Source organism: Pseudonaja textilis, chromosome 3, assembly GCF_049901715.1.
Source record: "Pseudonaja textilis isolate UNSWEBS1 chromosome 3, rPseTex1.2, whole genome shotgun sequence".
NCBI classification, from domain to species: Eukaryota; Metazoa; Chordata; class Lepidosauria; order Squamata; family Elapidae; genus Pseudonaja; species Pseudonaja textilis.
The window spans coordinates 60,608,648-60,635,179 of record NC_141992.1 but is presented as its reverse complement, the minus strand read 5'-3'; the positions used below and the strand labels follow the sequence as shown (position 1 = coordinate 60,635,179).

Below are 26,532 nucleotides of genomic sequence, written 5' to 3'. Positions count from 1 at the left end.
TTTTGGTTTTAGGCCAGAGAATCTTTTCCCACAATAGAAATTACTTGCTTGGTCTTGAAAGTAGAAATTGTTTAATATTTTCCAGTTTTAAAGAATGTAACTGAGTAAGAAATTGCCAACTTTACTAGAGCAAATGCAATACACATATAGTAACGGTTTATACCAGATGTGAAATATGTGCATAGAAACACAGAGCCAGTTCTTGTACTTTGGCTGCTATATTAAAATATTTTTGTAGTTCTTGTAATTGTAGCATATCATTTTCTTTAGTAATTGATTGTCCTTCCAAAATATCCTTTTATTTAATAACCATCCTGCAGTAAAGTTCACAGTCTTGCATGTTTTTTTTAAACTGTGAGAATTGGTACTTGATCCTTGGTATATTTATTTCCCAATATGGATACTTAGGCCATAATCATAGTTCTAGCAGTTATATTGGAATGTTGACAAATAATAACTTTTGATAAATTAGACTCATATTGTAAACTGACCTTTAGTAGATTCTATTGCAATGGGTAAAGTTTGGGATTTAAGCAAATAACCAGCATTATAGACATTTCCATCATAATTTAGGAAACATCTTTGGAGACTCACCTATGGAAGTTTGTGCTTTAACATTTGGGAGAAAATCAAATGTTTACTTTTGATTTAGTAATAGATTTTAAAAAAATATTTTTAATCACAAAGTTATGGCACACTAATAAATCAGAAAACTATATTAAGCAACATTCAGGCAATTGGACAAAATCCAATATAAGGTGTCTATGTAATGATAGTTTCTTTTGGTCTTCATATATAACATCTAACTGCTCCAGAGCAGGCCCTCAAATTAGGAACCAAATAATAATTTGTAGAAAATAGCAATTATTATATCAGTTGAAATATATTATTAGGTAAATAACATTTCTAGTTATATTTTGTAATATAGTTGTTTTAAGTACCTCTGGTATTATGCTTGATTTTTCCTTCTAAATATTACTGAGAAATGTCACGTGCCAATTGATCAAATTGTTTCTCAATGTTAATTTGTACAGAAAAGTACACAGTGATTTTAAGGCACAGAATCTGCTTCTAAATATAAGTATTGCTTCTTTGTAAGCAGACCACAAATGTGCTTTGAAGATTATAACCATGTATTTGGAAAGATACATTAAAAGGGCTGAATTTTTCTTCCTTCAGAAACCAAGCCCCTGGTGCTGAATCTGGGGCGTGCATGCACATACACACATGCTAATCACCTTTGCTTATCTCATAATCCTATTTAAAAATAGTTTGGGGAATAAATTTTATGTTCTCAAGGAATCCTGCTGAGAGCTTACAGAGTAGTGTGTCCTTCCTGTCTCCAAGCCACAGGAAGAATTTATGATGATGAAAGTTCTATGGCTCTTGGTTTAATAGTAATCAACCAAGAATAGAGTCTGTGCTGGAAGAGGCCATGGTTCGACATAAAATATTGATATGCCAAGATCAAAGGGCAAGATTTTTGCCAGTCCTGGAACTGTCACAGTTAATTTTCTTTGTAAGGGTATCAGTCAAAACTTGCATAAGAAGGCTGCTATTCTCAGTGTGCACATATTGGGAAGACATAAGTGGCAATTTGTCCACTAGATGTCTGCTCCTACAAGAAAGGTTATCACAAAGGGGGAATTACAGACAACACAAAAGGTTTGGCAATTATGGAATAAATTATTTGGGCTACTTAACATATAATATGTGATGGAATTATATGAGACTTCCTCACATGCCTAACTGCAGCATAGTAGCTTGCTGAGCAGCTGATCAGAAATTGTAGGCATTGTAGAAATGTTCGCATCCATAACTCTGATTTGAATCTTAAGGAATGTTTTTGAACATACCATTTAACTTCTACACTAAGAAAGCTTTATGTTAACTGGCTTTTTCAATAAAAGGTGGCCTAACAACCACAGAGACCTCTCCAAGAGCAAAAGTCAGGATACTGAATTGTAGGGTTGCTGATTCTAAAAAAATATGGTCTATTGGAAAGTTGGCAGTGATGGCAACAGCAATAAAGCAGAAAGTGGGAGGCAAGGAAGGACAGGTCACGAGCACCCGCTGCAAGGCTACACCAAGTCTGAGGGGAGAATATTTTGGCCGTGTTCTCCCCCCCCCCATTGTAGAAATTAAGACATAGAACATAAATTCCAAGCAAATACATACTATTTTCCTAGCATTTTAAGAGTCACAGAAAGAAAACAACGAACATGAAAAAGATGTTTAAAAATGGTTCATTTGCCAATTTAACATCCAAGGTAAAAGAAACAAATTCTTAATCTTGTTAATACTTAACAAGATAGACATTAACATTTATGGAAAAAATATGGAATGACAAGGTAGTATGATTTACTCTGAAAATATTGCACAACTTCCTTTTATCTCTCTTCTAGGAATTAAGAACAGTTGAAGCGGTTTGCACTAAAAAGTTTCCTGTTAAATGTAAATTAATCTAACATGGTACTTGCTTCAAACTTCTTTTTTCAATGCACCAGTTATAGTGTAACAATCTGTATCTGATGTAGAATTGCAGTTGAGCTATTTAGAGAGGTACAAGGGTGCTGAGGCAAATGTGGAGCTCTTTCCCAGCCTGTTTCACCCACCACCACCACCATTTTGTAAGGCTAACTCTGATTATGCTCTGTATGCCTTACTCACAATCATTTGGAGGGAAAATCTGCTTGCATAGGAGCTGTATGAATAAACAAGTGTGCACTTTGGATACGGACTGAAGCATCTGAATGAAAGGTTCTGTAGAATAAGAAATAAGCCATATTTCAGATGTTTGCATACTACTAGCCTTGTAGAAATTATCTGACATCTAATTACTCTATACTCTTAAGCTTATGGTCTTCAGTGTAGCTGTTTAAATACAGTTTTTAAAATCATGTGTTAAAACAAGGCCAGTCCTCATAATACAGTGCTATTAACTGGAGCCTGTATCTCATGCTAAATTAAAAGAATTGTCTTTTAAGTCAAATGTATAAAATTACATTAAAGAACACATAATAGGACAAAGCCCCACATGCTAAATTGACAGCTGTTTTTATAACTACACTTTCTTTGCATGACTTTCTCTGCAAGCACACCTTTTGCTGATTTCAGACCTACAAATACTTGAAACAGCCCTTCCCAGCTACAGTTCACCCACTTGATCAGTCCTATGTAATTCTGTGCCAAATACAATTTTTGCATTTTTGTACAAAACATAGATTATTTAACATCTGCTTGACAGACTGCTTTGCCAGCCAACAAAATACAAGATACATTGATTACATAGACTGAGACACAGTCTGGTTTTTCAAATCTAAGAACTACAAGAATGAGAGATGCAGTATCCTTTTTATATGGTTTCATGTAATACTTGCTATAAGAAAGGCATTTAAACAAATTTTGTGATATGGGTGATCTTTTATCATGCTTACATGTTCACCATTCTTTGTCTTTACCTGCCAGGAAACATTAATCTTGGTGTCTGAATCCAGCAAACTTTAAGAAAAAAAAAAAGAGGCAGGGAAAGTAAAGTCCAGAGAGGTAAAACACTGATCTGTTTTCTGATTTTTAACACTTCAACATCAGAATGCCACATACACAAAAGAGATAGTGCATCTCACATTTGCTTATAAGCTAGGACATCTTTTTGAAGTCCACATTATCCTAACTGCAAACAACATGTAGCACTTATACAACAGGTTATAAATAAACTGATTTTCAAGCATAGAGCCAGCCCAAACATAAGAATATGCTATTTAAAAAGACCTAAGGCAAAATGGATTCCATTTCCAATGGATAAAAAAAGAATTGTGCAAACAAGCTTAAAACTATCTTTGTGCCAGTGTTATAAAAATGTAGGATATTTTTTCCTGTAATTAAAACATTGACCCAAATTCCAGAAACCTGTGAGCAATCTGAGCAGACATGCCCTTTTTTTAAGGAAAAAGGATGTTTTGGTACCTCTTTCTCGTTCTTTAAGTACACATGTATATGTCACACTGCTTCTGCTCTCCAAGTACATTTTCCCACGGCAGTACTCTTGTGTGAGTCAGTAATGCTTGAGTAGAATTGCTTGCTAATTTCAGTCCATACAATTTAATATTAAGCATCTACTATTACCCTCCACTCAATTCATCTGGGTCAGGGTGCTAGCAGGCTTTCATGAAGAGTAACTATTTTTAAGTACTGGATCAAGGCTTTACATAAAAATAGCATCCTATGTGTCTATATTCCCTAAAAGATGTCTCTTCTTTCCTCTCTTTACCAATTACCCGCAGCTAGTCGGAAATTATTGTCTTAGCACTTTTAAGGAAATGAACTTTTGTGTGCATGATTTTGTTTACTAATCTCTGGTTCTTTGGGTAGAATGATAGGTATAATCCATTAAAAATGATGTTTTCTTGACAGTCAGAAGAGACACTCTAGCTCAGTTAGTCTCATAAGAGGACAATAATGCGGCATCAACGGGCTCCATACAGGAAGGACATGTGAAAGATCTCATCAACCAGTCATCTATACAGTCCAGATGGTAAATATGCATGCAGGGCAGGAATCTGATAGGATCTCCATAAACAAAGTCCATCATACAGATGACACACCTAGGGAAAAAAAAAACGGAAACAAGATGGAAAAAATGCAAAGTGTATAAAAATAGGCTGGTGAAACTTGCTTTCTGATACATATTAAAGTTGTTACTTGTTAAATCTTTGATGTTAAACTTCTTGAAGTTATTGTTACATAATCATCTTTGGTAATCCATATGAAATCTATTAAGGCTGCAAATCTGTGCACATTTATTTCATGATAAGCTGCACTGAGCACACAGGGTTGAATTAGCATACGTATAATCCTGCTGCAGAATCTACGTTAATTCATACAGATAATAATATCGCTGAAGGCAGACTGCTTTTATTTTGTGTTCCTGAGATTTGCAATTTCAGTTTAAACAGTTTAGAATAGTTTAATTATTTAAGATGGTCGTTGCTTACTCAATTTCTTTTTGAGAATTTAATTTTGGGGAGGAGTGCATACTTTTCAAGCCACTCATAAGTGCATTGCATTTTATTATTAGTGAGTTTTTAATTCAATAAAGCACTTAGCATTAATCTTTAGTTTTGCTAATACATGTTACTTCATTTCTTCATTAAATACTGCCAAGTTTTTGATGGTAAAAATGGAGGAAGTATGCCATTTATGCAATCTAAAATTGCCTTGGAACAATTCTGTGAAAAATATTTATCACATTTTGGATATTCAGGAGTTTTTTTTCCATAATGTCATCAACACATGATGTGGATTCTATATATACGTTATTTGTTCATTCAGTATTTTGTGCTTGTTTAATTCATAAACAAAATCACTCAATATATGGTGTTCCAATTTGAGAAGGTAATATTAGATTTAAAAAACTGATTGCCCCAACATAGTTACAATAACTATAATCAGTTGTTTCCTATAACTGGTGATATAAGGTAAGTGGCTTCAACTCAGTAACATTTGAGGGTTTTCTAGCACTCTTCATTTTAGAGCTTTCAAAAATATTTCTGTGATTTCTATTGATCATTCCAAAACATTAAATTTGTTCTTGATAGTTTAAATCCATAATTAATTTCTCACAAATGAACATGCTGCATCAATGAACCAGCATTTGGTTGAATTCTTTATCAGAGAAGGGAACAGGGAAATACCCTACTTGGCCCTATCCTTGAAATGCATACAAAATCTGCAGTTAGTACAAAATTTTGGCAGTTATAAGCACTTTTTAATCTATGGGTTTAGAACAACTCTGCTCTGGGAGCTCCATTGGCTGCCAGTATCATTTTGGATTCAAGGTGCAGATGCTTACCGATAAAAGTTCTCCATGCCAGGTTATTTGAGGATCTGCCTCTCCCCAATCACATCTACTCATGCCATTTATTGTGGCAAGAGAGTTATGTTCTGAGTCCCACACATTAAAGAGTATCACTTAGTGGGACTCAGAAGAAAGACTTTTCTATTGTTATGGTCTACTGGATATCATCTTCCCTCCCCAGAGTTCAAATTGGATAAGACCCCAAAGGCCTTTTGCAAGGTATGAAGAAGTGGCTATGGTCTTGGGCTTGGAGACTGAAGTGTCTGCTGGAATTTGTGAATTAATTAATGTAATGAATCTGTATTGCATCTGTTCTGATGGCTTGGGTTAAAAATATTGGCTATTTATTTATTTTATATTTTTGTTGAGTTTTTGGCTAATTTTTAAAATGGTTATCTATCCAGAATCAGTTATTTTACATGGATGGACATATCAACTGAATAAATACAGGAATGAACAAATAAATACTGTTCTGAATCACTCCCAAAATAGTTATTTATGGGAAATGAGAATAGCTTAAAACTATACATCTATTTGTATACAGACATATGCTTAAAATAGATTGTAGTATTCTACTGTAGAATTTTGCTCCTGTTAACACATTATGATTTATAAAATTTATTTTAACTTTTGGACATTTCTAGTATTTTCTATTTTAATATCTTCAACTCATAAGCTGTAAGAGAAAGATTTTGAATTGAATGAAATCAATAACATCATATCCAGGTTCTTTGAATTTGTAAACTGCTTTGACAGCTAGAAATGTGTTTCTAAACAAATGATCACTGTAAAGTATAAGGCAACAACGTCCTATCCTGTTTCAGTGACACAGTCTCTGGAAAACAATTTCTATCAGTAATGCTACATTCCTGTGTACCAGTCCATTATTATTTTTGTAGAATACATAGTTATGTGGCATATCTGCTTTGAATGGTAATATGGGAAATATTTAATCCAATTCTTAGTAGCACAACTGAGTGTAATACTTGTAAAAAAAATGCACTGGAAACCTGTTCGTTGTCACACAGTTCATAACAGTATGAATGGGAATTGTCTTTGGAAATAAATTGACTACTACATTCATTATTATCAGGTAGAGTCTGGAAAAAGTCACCCCCCAACTTTCAAATCAAAAGGTGGACTAGAAGTTGTGGTCTCCGGCTTTCTGCATAAATATACATTCATAAATATAAAACATTTATGCAGAAATGCCTGAATATAAAACAGGTTGTTGAGGTACAAAATGATAAGAAGATTTTAAGTAAAAAGGTAAGAATGATCAGGCTGTTTTAAATTTCACTATGCAAAATAAAATGTACAGCTATTTCCACCCTTTTAAAAAACAACAGTTTTTCTGTGGTAAGGAAAAATAAAATCCAGAAGTAGTGAGAAAACATGGAAAGAATTCAGAAGAAAAATAAGATCATCTGGACTTACTTTAGAATTTTGTAAAAAAAAAAAAAGTCAGAGCAGTGCAACAAGGAAGACATTTATTGTCAGGAAAAATCCTTGAAAACATCTGCTTACCATTAAGAAAAAGAAAAGACAAGAGAAAAGTGGTAAATACACCCAAGAAGGTGAAGAACATTGCAAAGAAGAAACAAGATTTTTGAAAAGTCCACAAAAGCCGTCTCTTAGATGAGATTACTATCAGAAATGGCACTTCTTCAACTTACTCTCTGATCTTTTTCTCCGAACCATCTCTTCCAGGGTCATAGACTCCTTTTGGCAGGTGCTGTATAAGGCCTATCCGTTGTGCTATTCTAATCTGTTCCTCCTCCGTAAGCTGGGTGGCTAGGCGGGTCTGACTAGGAGTCGGATGGTAAACTGGAACTTGCTCCTTTAATTAAAAAGAGTGAGGATAGGGGAAGAAAAGAGGGAGAAAAAAACAGTTAAATTGGCTTTGCCATTTTTAAGCTGATGACAGAAATGAATGGAAATTATTTGCTTTGATCTATCTTTCTTTCTGCTGGAAGGTTACAGTTCTTTCCTTGCTCAGAGTTTTTTGGCTTAATAATAAAAAGAAAATTGAATAAACAGCAATTCCTCTGTCATTGCTGGCATGGTTTTAAGCTGTTCTTTGCAAAGACAATTTAATTTTGACTCTAGGAGTTCTCTATGGGTTAATTAAATAGATGTATAAACTTGACATGAGTATCTACTTTCAGGCTTGGCTAATTGATTCACTTTCACTCTGCCAATAGAGAGAAGCTGTCACTGATGAATTTTTCAACTTTGCTTTGTACAGTAACACTGACATCAAGGGAAGAAGGATGTTAAAAGATAACTGTCATTTAAGGCTTAAGCAAACAAGAACGTAAAGGTTATATAGTTAAAAAGTTCATCATTCACTAAACAAGATTCCTCTGCCCTATAAACTTCCCTCATGCATTAGGAAGCAAATGGAGAGAAATCCCACCAAATTATTGAAAAAGCAAATATTGAAGTAGATGTTAAGATAATCTACTATAGTATAAATCTGGAATAACAAAACTTCAGCTAAAATATAGATGCCAGACAACAGGCTATCTCATGCTTGATAACGTATCACATATGCATATATGTTATCACCATTCCTACTGGTTTTAGCATCCCGATTGTAACTCAAAATGAAGCAAAATATGAGCAAATATACATTCTGCTACAATCCAATATAAAATTATACTTTAAAACATTTACATTATTAACAGAATTTATCTATAATGACAATATGCTAAGTAGCTGGAACATGCTACTTAGTTATTATTTTGTGGTCTGGGTGGTTTTAATTTAGTTCAGTATTTTCAAAATGAATTGCATTTGTTAAGTTGAATTTATCATAAGTTTAAAGAGCCTTTAAATTTACAGAGAAGCCCTTTTCAAATTAGTACTGTAATAAATATAGTCTGAATTAATCTGAATGGTAGAGCACACCCTTGAAAGTGAATGTAGAATTGGCTGCTACAACATACAGCATTTTTGTGACATGAACATGACTTATTCAATAGCATATTTAGCTATTTTTATTCTTTAGTGAACATGATTAAAAATGAAATTATAAACCAAATTATTACAATTTCATACATCTCTGAAAGAAATTTACTTTCTCCCTTCTTAACCATTTGGCTATTTTTTCAATATATAGTCTTCAAACTGTAATATTGTGTTATGTATCTGAGAAAACACAGTTTTAATACTTTTAAATTATAAAGTTGGCTATGCAAAGTAAGTTAGCATAAGCCTTGGCTTTTGCTCTTTTTTTGCCTGCTGAAAATGTTGTATTTACCAGTGTGTTTTGTAGACCAATATCAACCGCCTTGTACTTTTCTCCCACTATATAGGTTAGATTAGGATTAAAGGTATCAACTGATGGATGATGACCTCTGTGAATTTTTGTATTCACAGTGTAATATCAAGTAAGATATCGAACTAATGAATTATATCTGCAGTAGGCAAAAGTTTTGGGATATCAGATTTTAGCACCAGAAGTTTGGTGGTGGTGGTGGTGGTGGGGAACAATAGCTTAAAACTCTCCTCAAAGCAATAAAAGAGCCACATCCCGATGGATCTTTTCTTTGCAAGCATACATCCCACTCCACAACAGCGTGGGGGGGGGGAACCTTTTTAAAACAGACATGCAAGCGTTACAAAAGATGCATATGCTTTAAGAATTGAAAGAAAGCGGATTCATTATCAATAATATGCATTACAAGAGGCCTCCTTCAAGTGCTTTGCATAGCTGTATTACAATAAAGCTATTTGTGTATATAGGTAGTTCTTGACTTTCAACATTTTATTTAGTGACAATTCAAAGTTACAATGGCACTGAAAAGAATGACTTATGACTTATTTTTCACACTTACAAGCACCCCCATGGTCATGTAAGCAAAATTCAGACTTGGCAACTGGCTTGTATTTATGATGATCATGTGGATCACCTTTCGCAACCTTCCGACAAGCAGTCAATGGGAAGCCAGATTCACTTACCAACCGTGTTACTAACTTAACAACTGCAGTGATTCACCTAACAACTGTGGCAAGAAAGGCTGTAAAATGGAGCAAAACTCAATTAGCCATTGCCTTGCTTAGCAGTAGAAATTTTGGGCTTAATTGCGGTTGTAAGTCAAGGATTACCTGTAATGGCTAAAACCAAGCGGTGAAATGAATTTTTTTCCCCTGGGAGTCCCTTGCTCTTGCATATAAAATGGGGAGGAGAGGTAAAACTCCAAATGTTCACCACCAACTTGTAAACCAAGTATAATTCTCAAACAAAGAACAAATATTAATGTGCTGGGAGTATTAATATTTTCCTCATAATTGGAATAGACAAATAACATGAGAGATGCCAGATAGATATTGGTTAATCTACAGAGGATGTTGTTTACAGACAAGGGAAAACAAGCATTTGTCCGTTTCCATCCATTTTGGTTCAAAGTAATCATTTATTAATCAGAAGAGGACTACTACTGTAGTTTACATGCTTCAGAGGACTTTGTTAATTTTGCTGACTCTCTTTCCTTGGCGGGCTTTTATTCCATTTACCTGTCAGAAACCTAGTTTAAGAGCAACAAGGACCACAATTTAAATGTGGGACTGACAATATCTTATGTTGAAACTCTCTCTATAAACCTGAAGGTTGACTGGCGGAAAAGATGCCTACAAGAGGATGGAACGCCTTTCTTTGTGGGCCTTTTCTCCTGGCAATTAGTTCACACTCTCTGCTACTGTGACTGGGATAAGTGAAAGCAAAATTTTGGCATCAGTTCATGGAGAAATAAATGACAGATCAGATTTTCCCTACTGGGTTCTCCATTGTACCTCTGTGCTGTATTTTTGATTTGACAGGTTTTAGGCTTGAACAGATACACCAATACTATATTTCAGTTGGTCTCATACATGTTTGAAAGTCCTAAGATATAAACATATAACTGTTTTGTATTTGATTATATCATTTCTTATCATTTTCTAAAAAACAAGCATTCTGAAACTGGAATTCAGGGAAAACTAAAGTTACCAAGAAGAAAAAACCCTATTTTCCAAGAAATCAGAATCAATCATAGCTGATGTAGGAGTTGCAGTTGCATCATTGTCAGTCAAACAACACTTTATCCCAGGCACTAAAGACCTGAAAGTGTCATTACCACTTAGCTGTGCTTGTTATTCATGAGGTTGTCCACCCTTATTTTAAGTGAAGGGCTGTAACTCAATTAAAGAGAATATATTTTATTTACAGGCCAAAGTTTCAAACCCAACTTCTGTAACTAAAATTTGGGAAATCCTCTTGGTGAAAGAGTCGACCATCCCACCAAACAATGAATGTAGATTCTAGATGGATAAATTGGTGGTCTCACTCAATATAAATAATATTCCTCATTCACTTACTCATCCCTCATATCTAGATTATGCACAATATTCATTAGTATGTGCATTAATAATGATATTGTCATAATCTAAAAACAGGTCATTGTATATTAGAAATTCATAAAACTCAGATTAAAAATAATCTGATGATTAGTTTGCTCCATATAATAATGTGACAAAATGCTCTATGTGGATTTCACTGAAATAAAACAGAAATTAAGTAGTCCCACAGGGTGCTTTTTTTCCCCTCAAGAGGCAACTGGACTTTCTAGTTTTTTTTGTTTTGAAGAATTTTGCTTCTTATCCAAGAAGCTTCTTCAGCTCTGTAGCTTCTTGGATAAGAAGCAAACATCTTCAAAAGAAAGTCCAGTTGCCTCTTGAGAAAAAAAAAAAAGCACCTTGGGACTACTTAATTTTTCTTTTGCAAGAATGAACACTATGTGTTTTCATTGTGAACAACAACAAAAAATGAAGATATGTATTGAAGCCATAAATACTAATTTGAAGTTTAAATACAGGTGAATGTTTATGTTAGTAAATATTACTATAGCTGTTTTATTTCTGTATATATTGTATATATATGGATGACTTTATATATATATAAATCAGAAATAAAAAGACAGAAATTAAGTAGCACTCTTATAGACAGAAATTAAGTACCACTCTTATAAGAGTTCCAGAGTCATATACTTTCTTTCTTTCTTAATCAATCAATCAATTAAATTGATACACCTCCAATCTCACTAGCCAATATGGACTTTGCATCTGGATCTTTACCTGATTTTTTCTTCTCATTTTAGATTAGGAAAAATGTATTTTTTAATTAATATACACAGTTATCATTCTGTTTATTGTTATGTATTATACTTTATATGATTACAATATTGAATTTACCTGCAATTTATTATTATGAAGTACTTAGATTAAAGCAATAAAGAAAATTACTTAAAATAGATTTCTTAAACTACTAGTTAGCCAAAGCTGATTTGTCTACATTTGTAAAAACTTCAAGTAATATGGAATACTAAAAATCAAGTTCTTCTTTGTCCAGAAATTAAGCATTAGTATCATAATATGGGCTAGTTCTTACATTCATAAGGTCTGGGCTAGACAAAAACAATTTAATGTATTATCTCCTGCATTTCAAAGAAAGAAAGCAGAATATCACATGGGTTATATTATCATCTATCCATGCAACTTTTGATTGGAAACTAATCAAAAGAGGATGACAAGGTTGTTAATCAACCATGCATCTCCTTGTTACATCCAATTGCTTTTTGCACTTCAATTACTGCACAGCTTGTTCCTCTCATTCCAAGATAATATCCTAGGGGCTATTCCAGCCAGCTGAGTTTTCACCCTCAGCTGCTCACCAGTGCTGCTTCCTCACCTGGTTTCTGTACTCACCAGGTGCGATAGGTTTTGTTTTATCTTGCAAAAGTTCCAGTTTCAGGTCTCACCAGGTGGAACCCCCTTTTACAACATAACTTAGGTCCAGGCTCCACATGGATAGTCTGGAGCTTATATTTCATTAACGAAGTACAAGTCTTTGAAATTAGAATATGAAGAGCTAAGCAGGGGGAACATAGACAGGGATAGATCACAGGATATAATGTGGAATATCAGTGGCAATTGTACAAACAGGCATTATTGTCTGAATGGCACTCTCCTTTTGCCACCTGGTTCATTATGTCTGTAGAGGCTACAATGATTTCTATGAAATAAATACACACTTAGTGGGGATAACAAGAATTTTATTATGATACTTCAACACTAAGTATTTCACTCATTTATTTGTGCTATGTATTAGTGCTCATAAACAGGAAAATTTCCCGATTGTTATTGACTAAAACAAAGTAGTAGTTAATAAAATGCCAGGTCAAAGTATAGAATGTCTGGTCAATAAAGGTTGACATATATTCTCTTCTACCTTGCAGTAATTATATACAGGAAGACAGAAAACGGTTTCATACAACATATTTCAAAACAGCTTGTTGGCTTTTTACAATAAGCCATCAAGGAAAAAAAAACTAGAGAAACTTTACCACTGCACTGGCCTTTCTGTGTTTGCAATAAATTGTTGTATACTGCATAACAAGTCTATATTTCTGTTTGCGATAAGCCATAGCTTGTCTCTGCAAGCAGTGACTGTGCAATTTTAATTCCCAGGGCACATGTCCAAGAATGATTTCATTTAGGTATTAACTATTTCTAATACTGATGCCAAGTTTGCACCGAAGAGACAGTAAGAAACAGAAACTATATTAATCACTGGCTGACCATTAAAGCTGCCCTGTGCTTTAGCTCACAAAGGCCAAAAGATGTCTTACTGCCCCCAAATCTGTGTTACTAAATACAATCTGAATAAGTCAAATTAGGACTTATTAAATATCTTTCAATTCTCTTTAAAATTATAAATATAGCATCTTAATCAAAACAGGAAGGATATGATTATACACAAGTTATTTGTGTACCAAATCTAGACTTAGTTTATATCATTTTTAAGCAAATGAATTTACACACACACACACACACACACACACTATATTGAGAGAAACACACATACAATCAATATATTGATTTTTTACAGCATTGATAACATAGGTACTTTTTATGTAAAAATCAACCATTTGAGTAGTATCTACCATGGTGTTTTAGTAGATGGATCATATTTGATAACAGAAAGAGAAATTCAACTTTGATTCAACACAAATACAAGGGCTGTATTCCTCATTCATTTTTCACAAAGAAGTATAGCTAAGAATTATTTTGTGATTATGTATTTACTGCTTGCATGTAACAAATTAAGAACTGCAGTCATGTCATTTGTGAAGCAGCATCATGTATTTATTAGTTTAAGCAACTCCAATATATTATATATGGAAATAGTGAAACACTCTGATATTTGGAGTAAGAAGACTAATTTTAAAAGTCTAATTTGCAGCTAGCACTTTGTTTCTTCTGCCTTCAAGCTAAAGATGTACAAAAAAAGGCAGCCACGTTTTAAGCTATGGTTGGCAGAATTTAAATAGACCATATCAATGCAGCATGAAGCAATGTCAGAAATAAAAGCTAAGCACCTACCACCTAAAACTAGAAAAATATATAAATTCTACTAGATCAGCTACTCAGGGCTATTCTGATATTATTCTTATGTCCTGTAAATGTGACTTTGTCTCATTTCCCTTCCAGTTCAGCTGACCCAGAGAAAAGGTAAGGCAGAATTCTGACTAAGATATGACTTTTTGTAATTTCCTTCTAAAAGCAGCAGTATACAGAATTGTGTAGTAACTGCAAATAACACTGTACACTCAAAATTCTTCTATGCTCATAAGAGGTAGATTAGATGGTGATTTCTATATCTTTAAAAGCTCTGTACATTCCTCTAGTCACCAAGAGTCATATGTTATGCTTCACACAATATATGCTACAATTTCTGTATTCCTAAAGCATTTAGGAATACAATAGGGCTTTTACACCACAAACCAAAAATCAATCCACCATACACAAATTGTTACTAGAGACAAAACATGGATTACTGTTCCATTTCTCCATTAGCCAAGAACTGCAGGCTTAGCCACCTATCCGGCATTTTGGCAGATGTTGCAATTTAGGAAATAAAATTTAAGATATTTTCTCTTAAATGAAAAAAAGAAAATTGCTGCAGAGAGGCAGTTTGCTGCAGAGAGGCTATAAACACTCTACCAAAGCCAGAATTCCACTAGTACAATTTGCTAAAATATACAAAGAGAATTTTACCAGTTCAAAAAACATATGTCACTTTGGCAAATCTGCCAAAATAGGTTTTTCATGCAGCAGAAAAATAAAATCTTATGATAATTTTCATTATGGGAACTGTAGTTCTCTTATATACAGTATACTTTCAAACTAAAATGCTCAAAGATACATGAAGAATTCATGTGAAAAAAAGATAAAGTTAAAAAATATGACACAAATTCTATGCAAAGAAAAGCATTGAGGAGTTTTAATTTTAACCTTAATTTTTCTCAGTGTAGTCAACTTAAACCTGCTGAATTCTTACTGAAGGCTAGGAACTTCTTAGAAATTATTTTGAATGTAACTGTGTAAATATTATACATAATATACACCAACAGATGGAGGTAAATGCTTGTATATAATATTTACCTTGAAATACTAAATTGTTGTTGCCACAGATTTACTTTGTGAGTATTAATCATTCAATGAGAAGAGGAAAGCTGCATATATTGCAAATGTTAAAACAGACTTTACAGTATATGGTAGTCTCAGTTGTTAAAATATCCAAGTATCATTCAAAGGGATGACTGAAATAAATGGCAAGACCAACAAGGACAATATCAAATTTTGACAAACTCTGTAAATTTACTTTTAAAAGCTGATCATATTTACATAATATATGCAAAGAACAAGATTATAAAAAGGTCATCCTCTCCATTTTCATACTGAAGAATAGAAATGAAAACACAAGTGTTGAGTCAAGGTCACAGCTAGACAAACATTTAAAAACAATTATAGAAGCTCATTTGTGGCTGTGTATGCTGTTAGGAAATGAAATATACATGATGATACATATGATGGGTGGGTCTTACAAGCAATTTCAGCATGCAAAACTATAATAAACATGGATAGGCTAGTTATTACTGTTTGACAGGATATACAACACAGCACTCTCTTTTGATTTTAATGTTATACTTTGAGCAACTACGACACAGCTGTGACTTAGTCAATAAAAATGGATTGCTATTGTTATTGTTATCTTGTCTAAATAGTTATCTTTCATTGTGTTACATTTCTAATTGCATTCTTAGTATTATATAATGCACCCAGATTTTTATTGGAATTGGGTGGCCTTAGCAAACAACTGGAGCACCACTGGAGCACCGCCGGCATTGATAAATTCACCATCAGTTAATTGCAAAAGGCAGCTTATATCTGTAGCACTATCAAATATCCACATCTGTCTATCCCAGGTCCTTGGGAAGGACTCAATAGGTAGACAAAAATGCTAAATCCAGTCTGAATGAACATCGCAGACGGTGCAGTGAACCATAATAATGAGATTCAGCAATAAAACAGTATTCCTTAACTGTAGGCTCCTTGCATGTAATTGCCAAAGTATAAGATAAATTGGATCATTGAAAAAATCAATGATATCAAATGTTATCTCAAAATAATTCAAAACAACACATCTGACAATGAAAAGTAGACATTGGTACATCATTCAAGTATAACTTTAGATCGTATCCTTGTAATTGTAGCTTCATAATAAATTTGTATTGGGGAGGAGAAAATGGTTTGTTTTTATTAGGTATTTATTCCACTGTTATTACTTTAAAAATATCTTACCTAATACTCCTTCCTCCTCCTAGTTTCTCCACAACAACCCAATGAGGTGAGAGAGAGGAAATGATTTTTCAGGATTCAAAATGATATTTGAGAGAGAATTACTGTTATAATTTTTTTTTTGGGAGGGGGTGGGCACAGGGATATAATATTTTGGAGCAGAGGAATTCATCCTGTGGCAATGGTGGCTTCAATATTACAAAGCCATGCTACACTCATTTTGATCAGACAGAAAGAAAAGAAGAAATGTTCTCTCTGTCTTTCTTATAAATCCTAACACTGTTACTGGAAGCTTTTTCTTCGACATTCAGCCATTAAACAGTGTAATTTGTAGCTTGTTTGGAAGTATTTATGGGAAGAGAACATCTCAGGGATCTCCCTTTGTAAGGACCTCATTCTCCACTCTGCCGTCTCAGTGGGAGATCTGATATCTTATTGTCCCGAGATGCTTTCCCAGAAGAGCTGAAGGTATTACTCTGGACCAATTACTAATAACTGGTGTAACAACGGAATCACATGCTTTCTATACATGGTCCCATCAGGAGACTAGCCACAGCATTCTGTACCAGCAGATTCTCAAAACAATATTACATACAATGTTACAGCAGTTGAGATGCAACTAAATTATGTATCACGGTGTCCTGAGATAACATAGAAGGCAAAGTGGGCACACAATGAACTTGGATATTCAGTTTGAAGGACTAACCTGCTAAAGCTGTAGTGGCACAGTGGTTAAGAGTACAGTACTGCAGGCTACTGATTGTCAGTAGTTTGGCAGTTCAAGTCCCACTGGCTCAAGGTTGATTCAGCCTTCCATCCTTCCAAGGTCGGTAAAATGAGGACCCAGATTGTTGGGGACAATTTGCTAACTCTGTAAACCGCTTAGAGAGGGCTATAAAAGCACCGTGAAGCAGTATATAACTCTAAGTGCTATTGCTAAAGTATGGATGGTGGGAGGTAAGGGAGGACAGCCATTTTGATTAGGTCAGTACATGGTTTACTTTTGACTTAGCATGTTGCATGAACCCAGTCCTAATGAATTATGGATCAAAGTAATGCAGTACTTTTCAAAAACAAAAATGGTGATGATCTTAAAAAAGAAGAGAGTGTAGTCTAGTCTTTTTCCATCCATTGATAATACGTCCAGATTTCTCTTGAAAAAATAGAACTCCTTTAAATAATGATGTGATTCTGAACTCTGGATAAAAGAGTGGCAAGAAGCAAGCTAGATTGTCTCCTGAACATATAAGAGCTCCATCAGTTCAGCAATATGTAGATTTTATCCAAATTTACCTTATCCAACCTGATTTGAGCAACAGAAGCATTTCATCTGTTGTTGCTTATGGCCATAAATCTGTCTCAGTCAATAAGTGCCAACACCCAATGATTCAAGAGGAACTTGGCGTGAGAGAGGGCTGTTAGTCCTGTCACAGAAAACGTATTATTTTCAAACAAAATGGCTCACATCATCATACTCCCAAGTGTTGAATTGATTGGAGAGATTTCTTATTTCTTAAACTAACATGAAACCTTTCCATTATATTTGAAACTTCTTGTCACTAGATTTTTAAATTTAAAATGTATGTATTAAAGGACTTTTTGCCACACGTCCCTCTGGGAAAGGTTTTCAAGATCAGCTTTCACCAAATTGGGTGTCTTCCAGATTTAATGAGACTACCATTCTTCAAATTCCCAGTCACTATGTCTGAAAAACGCCTAGTTTGCAGATTACTCAAAACCATTTCCTGCACTGAGCCAGGAAATATGTCACTTAATATTTATTAATGCTCGAAGCTGTTTGTTGAAATCAATATTCTAAGTACGTTTATTTATAATTCTAAGAGATGTTCAAGTAATAAATAAATAAATGATCTTTTCCTCCAAATAATTTGGAAGGAAAACCATTATAAAAAAATTTTTTTTCACTAGTAGTCGTTTAGATCCAATAATCGCATTTAAATTGATTGAAAGTTGAAAGGTCTTTTCTCCTTTTAGCAACTTGCAGAAAACCAAAAAGTGTATAATATTGTAAGTGACTTTATTGGTTTAACATTGCCACATATAGGTATCCTATACATGACAGCAGTTTAATATTCTATATATCTGTCACTAGGAAAAGTACTAAGATGTAAAATTTGTAGTAGTAATAATTATTACATATTCTGAAAAGATTTCCAGTAGTTAGAAAGTTGGATGGAAAACAGATTAAACAAAATGGGCCAACAAAACATGGTAAGAATAGTCTGCATGACTAAAATTCGGTTGATCTTATTACATGCTCAGTTTCTATTTAGAGTACCTATTGTCAACATGATGCATATCGATTTATTTATTGATTTACTTTTATTTGAATGCTACCCATTCCTGAAGTCTCTGAACTCTAATCAAAACAATCTTAAAATGAGGCCCAACAGCAGAGGAAAACAGGAACAAGACAGAGGATTTCAAAACTCATTTCAAAATTCATGATTCTTCTTCTTACTTACAAGTGTGATGCTTCAGACAGTAATGAAGAGCGCAGAGGAAATGGCATAATAAAAAAGCAATTTAAGCCTCCTCACTCAGTGAGGATTAGACACTGACTCTCCTTCCATCTAAACTTGGAAAGAGTTACTTGAATTCCTGCCTGATATGGCAATGAGAGGATATTATTGGCATGGAAGTCCCCATTGAAAGTTTAAAAAATGGAGATTATGTTTTAGCAACGTTCAGATTTTTCAAAACTTAGTCTTTAAGGATGACATTATTCAAAATTATCTTTAAGAATGTTTGTATTGCTCCTTTTGCTACAAAAAAAAAAGAAAAAGCTATATGCAAGTTTAGAAAACATGGCCAAACTAACATGAGATGATGGTAAAAATGAAAAATACTTATTTAGCTGATTTTCTTCTCCACAAGTCACCAGAGATGCCACAAATAACAGCACTAAGAAATCTAGAGCATGTCAACAAATGACATGAGGAAGAAGGTCTGATACATTCCTTTAAAACTAGCCATAGACCGACCAAAAGGACATCATTTCTAGATAGACCAGAGAGTCCTTTAACATCATTTATGAATACTGCAGCTCTGTTACAAGCAACTTTACAAAAATGGACAGAAGAGGATTTAAACAAGGTAGATGAACACCACCAGGAAAGCTGGAAGATGAGCTATCTAAAGTTTAGAAAAATAACTTCCTTGGTGACCTATTAATTCCCCAACCTGTCCAGCTTTGCGAACTGGCGGGATGGGGGGTAGGGGATGCGGCAGATACGCACGTGCAGACTTCCATTGGCTAATTGTTTGCCACCGCTTCTGCGGCCTAGTTCTGAAAGGCTCAAGGACCAGTAGTGGGCCACAGCTTGGGGATTGGGGACCCAAAACAAAACATTTTTGTTCATTCGGAACAAAATGAAATTACATTGACTCCTGGCAGCTCCCATGCTAATGTATAAACAAGAAGACTTCTTTATAGATCTTGTATCCTCAGGTTGAAAGCGCTAAAGAATTGATCACAAGTGAAGCAGAAAAACCAAACAAATAAATATCTCGCCCCAAAAACACTACCAACGTTGTAAGGGACAAAAGAAATAAAAATACAAAGGCATGTGTGCAGCAGTGTATCCGAAGGTTCATAACGCTCTTTTCTCTTGGGCTAGATGGAATAGGTAACAGAGAGAAAAATGAGGGTATGAACTACATACCCTTTCCATATTTGTCAAAAGGTCTGATGATGGCTATTTTGAAGATTTAAATAAAATTGCGTTGAAATATATATGGCAAGGTAAGAAAGCAAGAATAAAGTTAAAGCTTTTACAAGATACTAGAATTAGAGGAGGATTTGGTTTGCCTAATTGGGAGTTGTACCACCAAGCTACAAATCTGATGTGGGTCAAGGAATGGATAACATTAAGAAATACTAGATTGTTGACATTAGAAGGACATGATTTGTTGTTGGGGTGGCATGCCTTTTTATGGTACAAGGGAACTAAAACACAGGGGTATTTTAGAAGACATTATATACTGGAGTCTTTGTGGTTAAATTGGGAGAAGATTAAAAGACAATGCTATTTGAAAATTCCTAGTCTGGTTATCGACTATTGAAGCATTTTCCTATCCTATAATATATAAAAAGGAACAAACAGTTAGATATGGGGAAATATTGAATGAAAAGGGTGAACTTAAATCTATGCAAAAACTAGAGGAACAAGGTATAAAGATGAATTGGTTTTCATATGCGCAAATACATTCAAGGTATGATAAAGATTTTAAAGCAGAAGGTTTCTATGATAAATTGACTGGTTTAGATAAGATTTTGACAGGTACTGATGAAAAGGTGATTAAAAAATTGTATGGATATTTATTAGAAATCAAACTAGAAAAAGAACAAGTTAAAGAAACTATGATTGCTTGGGGGAAGAACTTTGGATATGGGATTGATTTAGAGAAATGGCAAAAATTGTGGCCTCCAAGTTATAAAATGACAATGTCAACAGCTTATAAAGAAAATCTGTATAAGATGTTTTACAGGTGGCATTTTCCCCCGACAAGAATAGCAAGAATGTTCAAGAATAAATCCGAAAAATGTTGGAAATGTCATCAGACACCTGGCTCATATTACCATATGTGGTGGACTTGTGTGGACGCTAAAAAATACTGGACTAAAATCCACATGTGGTTGGAAAAAATGACAAAAAACATATAGATTTGAAACCAGAGACATTTTTATTGGGAATTTTACCTGAAACATATAGCAAAGATTTGAAATACTTGATTGTTCATGTATTAACAGCGGCTAGGATTGTATTTGCTAAAAATTGGAAAAATGAGAAAATACCATCGCAGGAGGAAATCATTAAGAAAATATTGGAATGTGCTGAAATGAGTAAATTGACATTTGAAATTAGAGAACAAGAGGATAAACAATTTTATAAAATTTGGGACCTTTTCTATCAATGGTTAGATAATAAAATACAGTAATGAAATATGTAGATTTTTAGAAAATAATAAATATATAAAGATGTACTTCTTTTATTATATCTACAAAATGTTTTTAGGATAGATTTGGGAGGATAATATGAATGGTTATAAAATAAATTAAGTAAATTATGGTTATCCCATAAAATATGAATGAATAAAACTATAGTCAAATGATTGATTAATGATACTAGGGTATTTAATTTTAGATTGATGATATGAGTTTTTATGTAATGTAACTGTGATTGAAGACTATGAAATGGATGCACAAAATAATTCGTAAACCAACCGGCACACTGTTTGTATACCTATGGAAGAAAGTTTGATGTTTTTATGTTTTGTTTGTTTATGTTTGTTTTTAAAAACCAATAAAAAAATTTTTTTTAAAAAAGGTCTGATGATGGCTATGTTTTGAAAATGCATTATCTCGTATCTTATATTCATTTATGATATTTACTTTCAGCATAATTTAATAAAGTAGTGATAGAAATTAACCTGATTCTGCAGATGTCAAGCCCATAAATAGCTGGGAAGATTGCTGTGCTTTCTTTTTCTAAAGTTATTTGTTACTCATTTCTAGATTATAATTACAGTGAGTTTTATGTGGATCACAATAAAGGGGGAAGTGATAGGATTAAATTCCTAAAACTTTGAAATGCTTGACTAAATATTCATTGTTATAATTCTGAAGTAGCATGAAATCATCAACAATAAAACAAAAAAGGGGGGGGGAACAGAAAAAAATGGATTAAAAGCAGAAATAATTCAAAGAAGCAATCCAAATTGTAGTACTCAAATCCTTTAGGATAGGCTAACTCACTAGGAAGTAATTCTAACTCTAACAGAAGATTTACTTATAAATTTACAATTTAATTGTGAGTAAATATATACTGCATTTATTGCTACTATAAAATTTTATATGAAGCTTTGTATACTAAATTTATATTTTATTTTAAAAGGGAACACAAATAAGAATCCTTTTATATTGTTTTTTAAAGTGAATTCTAAATATCACAGTTCTGAATGAAATAGACCTTATTTTTAGTATAAATACAAATGTTCAGTTTATATTAGTAGTATGCCCTGAAATGTGCACTTCTGAAAATAACATACTTTGATATTCCACCTGTTGGTAGCTGTTACAATGTTAGCAATGCTTAAAAATGCTTTTTTATAAATGGCAGCACCCAGCTCGTTGCTTTTTAAAGCTATAAAATGCTTGCCAAAGACATGCAATGTTTCCGTCTTAGAGTGCAATACTTAATATATTTAATCCAAGTTACATCATTCCTATGTATGTTTACCTGCAAATTAGTTTTAATGTTTGATAGGGCTTACTCACTTATATATGCATAAGATTGCAGCCATAGCTATCCATTGCACAAGTTGAGTTGAAAAAGATTTACTCAAGTTAAAATGCACAAGAATTTCTTGAATATTAGACAATTCTGTGCAGATTAATGTGGAAGAAAGTTCTGCTGTTTTCAGTAACATCTACTTTCAGTAAATGTGTGAAATGACAGAGTTATTATCTGGAATTATCAGATCTGGGCTACACGCAACATTTACTTCTAATTAAACATGCATATGAGTGTAATGTTAGAGGCCACAGTATTATATACCAGTCATCCCTCTTTCACTTATCTGTCAAATTACTCAGATAAACATATCAATTGTAGTCATTGTATACTTAGCATTCAAATTAATTCATTGCATTAAGAAAGAATTCAATGCTTGCTGTAATTTGTTTACTATAACCTAATCTTCTTGAAATATTTTTACACCTTGATGAAAATACAAATAGATGAATTCTAGAGTAATTGATCCAGTGCACCATATATGCATGCCAAGTATATGCATGCAGCAAAATACAAACTTAGAAGCTTAAATGTGGTTTAGTAATAGACGCTCCGTTAGGTGGAAATAAATGATGAACATCAAATGCACAAAGTTTTGTACATGCACGAGTAATTTTACTGGACTCTGACTACTGTTCTTAGCAGCAGCATTATGCAAGACTCTGTAAGAATATATAAGGGCTGCAATCCTATGCATACTTACTTGGAAATTTAACTCATTGAACTCAACAGGATTCTGAGTATATATTTATTCACCTCTGAAGACTGGTAGCTCATCAATAGTTTTTCCCAATAAAACATCTATCCCATATCCTGAAAAAATAAGCAAGCATTGAAAATAAATCAAGTCTTTATAAATCTTTAATAAAATATCTAAGCATTATTGCTTAGATTTTCAGAATATATTTACTGATTTTCTAGCACCAAGGATTGAACCTAGAATAATATACTGTTGTGCATTTATCCTTTAAAAGGAGGGTGCCGTGTTTACAATGCTAAAGTAGGATCTGGAAGATCTAAATTGTGATGTTTATCGATAGAACTTGGGAAGTCAGGATCTTGCAGCCTCATCTTCCTCACAGGGTTATTTGAGGATGAGAACCAGCAACACTGTTTAAAAGGCAGGCTACATACATAAGATAAATTATTATCCACACAGGAAATGAACATGCAGTGCTGTTAACTAATCAACACAGAAATGGCTACAGTAGATTGGTCATTAAAACTCCAGGATTAAAATAGCTAATTCCAATGGAGCAGAGAAACAATCTTCACACCTTTTGCAGTTCTCTTGGGACATGTTTTATGTTTCTCAGTAGCAGTGCCTCTCCACCTTCATAACAATTTTTAAGGAGGAACATGAGCTGCAGATAGCATTGATTGTGAAAATTGCCTTCCTACCCTCTGCCTCTTAGATCAGCAGAATTCCAGTTATCACTTGTCTGATCCAATCCACCTATTAGTCATATATTTCAAGAGTAGCAAAAAAAGTTTATGATGAATAATAAGAGAAGGAAGAAACAGAGCATGATAAATGAATGATAGAAAATGAAGAATAAAATGTTTATTTCCTATGCTTACTACCAGTTATAACAGAGGAAATAAGCCATTGCCACAGAAATCCCTAAATTATGTCTTAGTAGGATTACTAATTTCAAAAGTCTAAAAAAGGATCTCTCCTCTCTCTCTCACACACACACAGAGGGATTGTTATTGGTTTAACAAGGCAATAAGAAGGAAGCAACACCAGACAGTGATGTCACTCTGTGTAGAAACAAAGGAAGCTGCCCTGGCTGAAAAACTAGAACCTCCTTTTCTGACCCAGATAAAGAAAAATATTTCTGAATTGACAACTAGAAATTCCTAGAATTAAATACCAAATCTATCCAACATTATAGTCAATTAAGCACAATCTTGATTATACTACTTGGAAATAAAATTCGCTTACATTAAAAGCTGAATTCCGAGTGAAAAACAGTTGGAATCTAATACATCTTAATTCACTTTAGATATTTGGGGTTTTTGTTTTGTTTAACAAAGTCTGTATTTTGCCCAATATTCCAAGCTTAAGTGGTTTATATTTTGTCTTTAGAGTCATCCTATAAAACCACAAATCAAATTGTGAATACTCGCATTTTTAATACAGTACTGAAAAGCAAATAAGGGAGGGAGGGAGGGAGGAAACAAAGTCTCCTCCACCAGACTGGAGGAGGTTTAGATGAGAGAGATCTGGCCAGATGTCAAATTTCAGGCCTCAGGAACTGCTACTGGTAACCATATGTGAAAGGAAACCCCCTACTTTTGTTTGCTCATCGGTGGCCATTTATTCCAAACCGACAAGGCAACAGACTTTTATTTTTAAAGACAAACACACCCACGAAACCAACGGATGGGGATCTTGCATTGGTCCATTAGCGATTGTAATTTGTGTTTCCCTTCCCGATGAAGCCCGGGGTCAAAATATACCCTACAGGCGCCCAAGCTGTTCTCCCCCCACCCCCACCCCGCCCGCCGTTACCTTCGATCCTTAGGGTGCCACCACGAGACCCCCTTTGTCGCTCTTGTTGCAACCGATCGATTCGGCTGCCCTGTTAGAAAATTCCCCCTCGCTGAGTTTCATTCTCCTATCCAGCCCCAACCGGGACCGGCTCCTTTTCGGTTTCTCGCAATACCTGATATGGCGGCGGCGGCTCCTGATCCGGTTCAGTCCCATCCCCGTAGCTGGCCCTGTCCGATTGGGACTCGTGCAGCAGGGAAATATCATCCGAAGTGGGCGATTTCAAGCAATTTCCCATCTTCCCCAAAGGGAAGTGGGGGGCCTTCTCTTTCTCAGAAACACAACGGCAGCTCCAGGCGACAGCGGCGGCTCTCCCTCGGCCTTTCCCGGGCAGCAGCAACTCGATACTGGAAGCTCATGCCAGCTCCTTACCCGACCTAAGCTGCTTAGCCTCTCGTCCGCTCGCCTCAGGGAGTGACCATCCCTTTCTCGCCTTCCGCCAGAATGCCCAGTCACCGCTCGAGCACCGAAAGAGCAGCAGGAAAGAACCGGAGAGGCTTCAGCCCTCAGGCACCATCAGGGCCTCAGCCCCGGGCTCCTCTGGACCTCTGGGAGTTAGGAGAAAGGGGAGGAGGCGTCCAGGTAGACAGAGCCCGTTTCCTCCCTAAGCCTAAAGCGGCGTTCTTCTTCCTGGTCACCAGCCGTCTACGCAGCGAGCTTTGTCAGCCAGGCCTCTCTAGCTCCTCCTTCTGCATTGATGCCCGCCGCTGCTACGGCCTGCTTTAGCTAACCACAACCTTAAATCCCACCTTCCCTGAGAGGCAAAGGGAACTGGCAGCCCAGGATTTAGATTTCTGAACAGTTTCTCTTGATTGGGCCTGGAGAGGTATTTCTTCCGCATACAGTAATAGACCACAGATTAATTTTATAGTTAAAATAGGGCCTCGGCAGACCTCAAGTTGTATATTCATTTTGGGGGCACTACACTAAAACTTCTGGCACTTTTTTGTTAAACGACTGCATATATTTCAGTCAGAGTAAAAAGCTTAATCCTTTGCATGTTTACTCAAAGGCACAATTCATTCCAATATGGTTTCTAGATAACATTGCAGTATTACTAGTTTCTTTCTGACTAATCAACGTTAAAAATATTACATTACTTGTGGTCACACAATTCA

General features: G+C 34.7%; 1 protein-coding gene and 1 long non-coding RNA gene across 2 annotated transcripts; both read right to left on the bottom strand.

Moving 5' to 3' along the window:
• Positions 1-2,230: 2,230 nt before the first annotated feature.
• On the bottom strand, positions 2,231-26,141 carry RNF11 (ring finger protein 11). The gene is made up of 3 exons (XM_026707061.2): positions 25,530-26,141; positions 7,534-7,697; positions 2,231-4,604 (listed from the first exon to the last, which is right to left on the bottom strand). The coding sequence occupies exons 1-3, from the start codon at positions 25,650-25,652 to the stop codon at positions 4,433-4,435; spliced, it is 459 nt and encodes a 152-aa protein (XP_026562846.1). The 5' UTR covers positions 25,653-26,141; the 3' UTR covers positions 2,231-4,432.
• LOC148126136 (uncharacterized) lies at positions 18,560-23,666 on the bottom strand. Its single transcript, XR_015742873.1, has 2 exons — positions 23,557-23,666; positions 18,560-20,177 (listed from the first exon to the last, which is right to left on the bottom strand). It is a non-coding gene; the product is annotated as an uncharacterized LOC148126136 (long non-coding RNA).
• Positions 26,142-26,532: the final 391 nt, after the last annotated feature.

What these genes read in the sequence shown, in the direction of transcription:
- RNF11 (XM_026707061.2), bottom strand. Translation starts at nt 25,652, where the DNA reads ATGGGAAATTGCTTGAAATCGCCCACTTCGGATGATATTTCCCTGCTG. An exon ending in AGCCGCCGCCGCCATATCAG is followed by an intron (nt 7,698 to 25,529) that starts GTATTGCGAGAA and finishes TTTTAATTAAAG; the next exon opens with GAGCAAGTTCCAGTTTACCA. An exon ending in TCGGAGAAAAAGATCAGAGA is followed by an intron (nt 4,605 to 7,533) that starts GTAAGTTGAAGA and finishes TTTTTTCCCTAG; the next exon opens with GTGTGTCATCTGTATGATGG.